The 5,000-nt window shown below is 37.6% G+C and overlaps 1 protein-coding gene across 3 annotated transcripts in view; it reads left to right on the top strand.

Moving 5' to 3' along the window:
- The window catches only part of LOC128704236 (arf-GAP with dual PH domain-containing protein 1), an 86,299-nt gene extending 81,711 nt beyond the window's left edge, over positions 1-4,588 (top strand). For all 3 annotated transcript variants that reach the window (XM_070102939.1, XM_053799281.2, XM_070102940.1), the window contains one exon: positions 3,610-4,588. In XM_070102939.1, the coding sequence (XP_069959040.1) occupies positions 3,610-3,674 (65 nt within the window). In that variant the 3' untranslated portion in view covers positions 3,675-4,588. The remainder of the gene's footprint in view (positions 1-3,609) is intronic.
- Positions 4,589-5,000: the final 412 nt, after the last annotated feature.

Raw genomic sequence — 5,000 nt, forward strand, 5'->3', positions numbered from 1 at the left:
ACACCTCGGTACCATTTGCTTTTCTGGGGTTGCTTCTCTTCTCTGTTTCTTAATGCCACTAGGACCACCTTGAGAGTCACTGGAGTCCTGTCTCACAAAATAACTGTGGAGAGAGCTCTGTTTCTGGTGTCTCTTTAACACTTCCCTAAAATAGCCCAAGACTTTGTCACTGTACATGTTGCCAACCTGGTTTGCAACAACCTTGTTAGGGTGATGTTTCTCCATAAAGCTTTCCATCTTACCCCACATAGTAAAAATCTCTTTAATTTCTGAAGAAGGCACCTTCTTCCATCTCTCTTCCTCCTCCTCTGCAGCAAGATTCTGAGCTGCAATGTGTTGCTCTTCCTGCTGAAGCTCTTGCAGCTCCTCAGTGGTGAGCTCTTCATTGTGGTCTTCCACCAATTCTTCCACATCCTCCAAACTCACATCCAACCCCATGGAACTCCCCAGTGCCACAATTGATTTTACAACAGACATAGGCTCATTAGGGTCAGTCCCAAATTCTTCAAAATCCCTCTTGTCGACACAATCTGGCCACAATTTTCTCCAGGCAGAGTTCAAAGTCCTGGTAGTCACTCCCTCCCAAGCCATACCTATAAGGGTTATGCAGTGGAGGATGCTGAAGTGTTCTCTCCAAAATTCCCTTAGGGTCAAGTGAGTGTCTGTGGTCACAGTCAAGCACCTGTGAAACATTGCTTTTGTGTAGAGTTTTTTTTTAAGTTTGCAATAACCTGCTGGTCCATGGGTTGGAGGAGAGGAGTGGTATTCAGGGGCAAGAACTTTACTGTGATGAACCCAAACTCCTCGAAAATTATGTCATCCAAGTTTGGAGGATGAGCAGGTGCATTGTCCATTACTAGCAGGCACTTGAGATCCAATTTCTTTTCCAGGAGATACTCCTTCACACTAGGGCCAAACACTTCATTGAACCACTCGACAAAAATTTCCCTCGTGACCCATGCCTTACTATTAGATTTCCAAAACACACACAATTTACTCTTCATAACATTGTTTTTCCTGAACACTCTGGGATTTTCAGAATGGTACACTAGTAATGGCTTCACTTTGAAATCCCCACTAGCATTAGCACAGAACATTAGCGTCAGCCTGTCTTTCATAGGCTTGTGTCCTGGCATTGCCTTTTCCTCTTGTGTAATGAAGGTCCTCTTTGGCATTTTCTTCCAAAAGAGGCCTGTTTCGTCACAAATGAACACTTGTTCAGGTTTCAGTCCTTCAGCCTCTATGTACTCCTGGAATTCATGCACATATTTTTCAGCCGCCTTGTGGTCCGAACTGGCAGCCTCACCAAGCCTTACTACACTGTGTATGCCAGTACGGTTCTTAAATCTCTCAAACCAGCCTTTGCTGGCCTTAAATTCACTCACTTCACCACTATTTGCAGGCAATTTCTTTACCAAATCTTCATGCAACTGCCTAGCCTTTTCACAAATAAACGAAGTCATAAGAGTATCTCCTGCTAATTGTTTCTCATTTATCCACACCAATAATAACTTCTCAACCTCTTCCAGTACTGGTGATCTCATTTTTGTCAGCATAGTTACTCCCTTTGCAACAACAGCATCCTTTATTTCATTTTTCTTGGCCACTATGGAACATAAGGTTGTGTAGGGTTTCTTATACATCCTGGACAGTTCGGCCACACTTGTACCACTTTCATATTGTTCAATGATGGTTTTCTTAAATTCAATCGTATTTCTCATCTTCTTTACCACAGGCTTGGCACTAGGAGCTTTCTTTGGAGCCATGGTAGCTTATTTAGTACTTGCAAGCACTAAAATAAATGGAATATTATGAAATATTTCGCTGGAGCACGTGAGGGGACCTTCGGTCACTGGTAAACAATGCCAGACTGGCTGCCGCCCTGGCTCACGCAGTGGGTATGCGTCCCGGACGAACTATGACTTGCGAGTCAACCTATGAAAAGCGAGTCCATGTTTATACGAAAATACCTCTATGATTGGCGAATTTTATGATTGCCGGGAACTACGAAAAGCGGGGGACCACTGTATATATATATTAGCGTTGAATTCAGATATCATTTATATTTTTCATTTTTCATTTTCTTTAAGGTAGGATCAATATTTCATATTTAAGTGTTTTATATTTTATATTTTCTAAACAATAAAGTGTTTGTTTGTCAGTTTTTGTTCTTTTTCTATTCATTAATTTTCCTGAGGAGGAGCCAGCCTTGGTAATACTGTCTGAAGTTGTTACAGGGCTGAGTAAGCCTTCCCAAGGGTAATTGGCTGAACAAGCTAGAGTTTTTGAGATCAAGAGTATGGTGACTGTTTTCTTATGGTGACTGTTTGCTTATGGTGACTGTTTTCTTATGGTGATTGTTTTCTTACAGTGACTGTTTTCTTATGGTGACTGTTTTCTTATGGTGACTGTTTTCTTATGGTGGTTGTTTTCTGAATATTGGTGAAGATTGTGCAGTTTTGTGGCCCACCAGTGGACCTAGATGTCTGTACACTTCAGAAAATGAATGTTGAAAAGTACTGAACATGTTATCTTCTTTGGTTCACCCTGCCTTGGTGGGAAATGGCCAGTGTGTTATAATTTTATTTTTTAAATGTTTAAGAAATTTTAACTCTCATATATGTACTGTGCTGTATGTATTATTATTATCATCAAGGGAAGCGCTAAAACCGTAAGAATTATACAGCCCATGTGGGGGGGAGGGGAAGATGGACAGTATTCACACTAAATTCAAGGAACTGGAGCAGAGACCCAATTCCCTGGATCAAGAGCCCCTCACCAGCATCAAGGAACCCACCTTGAAGGGTGTACTGTATATAACATCTGCTCTTCTTTGTATACAGTGCCTGATTATACACGTTGATATAATTTTATGCGAGTGCAAATATTTATCATTAGTAATTAACTCTTAAGCAGTTTCTCACATAGCTCTATGACTGTGTGGGTGAATGTTTATCAGACCTCCTGCTACATTGGGATATGTATACTAAAATCACTTGCAAAAGGTAATGTAAAAATTTTGTTTACAAAAAATTGATTGCAGAAGGGATGGCAAGGTCCCCATAGTCAAAAAACATTGAAGGTTAAGAGTAAAGAACAGTAAAATTACCATAAATGGATATCTGCTTATATTATAGACTACATTATATATGATGCTCATTTATTATACAGGTTCACTTATTGTATTTGATTCTCATTTATTATACACAATGTTCATTTATTATACATAATGCTCATTCATTGTGTAAGTGCATTCTGGGCATGAATAAAACATATAGAAATGTTGTAGAGATTTCTATACTTGTTGTAGAAAAGAATATAGCACTGCATGGTTAGTATAGTATACAGTAGCACTACATATACTCACTGAAAGTTAAACAAGGTGATGTATTTTAAACTTGATTTTGTGTTCCTCCGTGTTTTAAAGTGCATGAGTACTTTCAGTAATATTTATGATTATAACTTTTATAAAACAATTTAGCATGTCTTGTTAAATGTCATCGTCACGAAAAGTATAGTACGTACTGGTAGATCGTATAACTTGATAATGAATAGAAACAATCGATAATCTCATACTGACATTTTTATTGTATTGTTATTGTTTTGCAGTGGCTGTCAACTTGGTTCGCAAGAGACCTGGCAAATTTAGTTTAGACATCTTTAGTCTTGGATGAAGGAGAATTCCGTCAAAGGCAGCGTAAATATACCAAAATTTGCTGTTATTTTACAGTGTGTTGACAAGGTGAGAGAGCTATTAGTCATAAATGTGCAATACCAGGCAATAATTGTAAGGAAAAATACTGTAGTCTCAGTCACAATTATTTAATGCTAAGGTCTCCAAAAACTTATGGAGAAACCCATGTTATCTTTATTGTTAAGATGATGTTTACTTCCAGTACAGTATTATGAAGACGAGCAGAACAAAGCTCATCGCTGTTATACTGTTCTTACAATCCTTCTGCAGTGTGATGTAGTTCATCACTGTTATGCTGGTCTTGCAATCCTTAAATGTCATGATCTTTACACAGTTAATCATTGTTCTGCAGTTCTTGCAATGCTCCTTGAATGTGGTGAACTTGATACAGTTCACTGTTTGAATGTGATGAGCTTGATACAGTTCACTGTTTGAATGTTGTGATCTTGATACAGTTCACTGTTTCAATGTGATGAGCTTGATACAGCTCACTGTTTGAATACAGTGAACTTGATGCAATTCCCTGTTTGAATGTGGTGAGCTTGATGTATTCATCACTGTTATTATGTCCTTGCAATCCACCTTGACTGATCTTGTGATCAACATGCAGGAAGAAAATGATGTGACTGTGTGCAAGAACTGTGGCTAAGAACTGCTAAATGTAATCAAAACTTGAAAGTCTGACTTGTTGTGTCTTGACTTTTTGTTCACAGTGATCACTCATACTTCAAGATTTTTGTACTACTATCAGCCATGTGAGAGAAAGCTATTTGTTGCCTTATTGTATTTTTTTCATTGATATGGAACATAGAAGTTTGGAAATGTACTTTATGAAAGGCAGGAATAAAAAAAAAACTGTACATTGTAAAATTAGTTCTTTGCAGTCATGATAAACTGCCATCTTTTGTGTATTGTCAAGGAGAAGCTAAGAGTAAGCATCTGTTCCTGAAAATGTAAACATAATTGTTTCAATAATTTCAGAGTGATGTGAAAATAAATAACAAGAAACCACTATTTAGCAAATACAAAGCACCAGTATCATTATGCAATGTCACATGGCTGCTGCAGCTGGAGAGGCAATGTGACATGACATGCTGTTCATAGAGTATGTAGAACATTTCCAAATATAATTATAACATTGTTTCTTGTTGTAAATGCAAATGTTTAATGTTATATAAAGTACTAAATTTTAATAGGCATTAATGCTCAAAGAAATATTCAGTGCTAGTCCTGTCAAGAAATCTTTATGTGAAAAACATTATTTTTTTATAAGTTTTAAACTGTTTAGTAGATATATGAGCTATAC

This window comes from Cherax quadricarinatus, chromosome 84 (genome assembly GCF_038502225.1).
Source record: "Cherax quadricarinatus isolate ZL_2023a chromosome 84, ASM3850222v1, whole genome shotgun sequence".
Taxonomy (NCBI): domain Eukaryota; kingdom Metazoa; phylum Arthropoda; class Malacostraca; order Decapoda; family Parastacidae; genus Cherax; species Cherax quadricarinatus.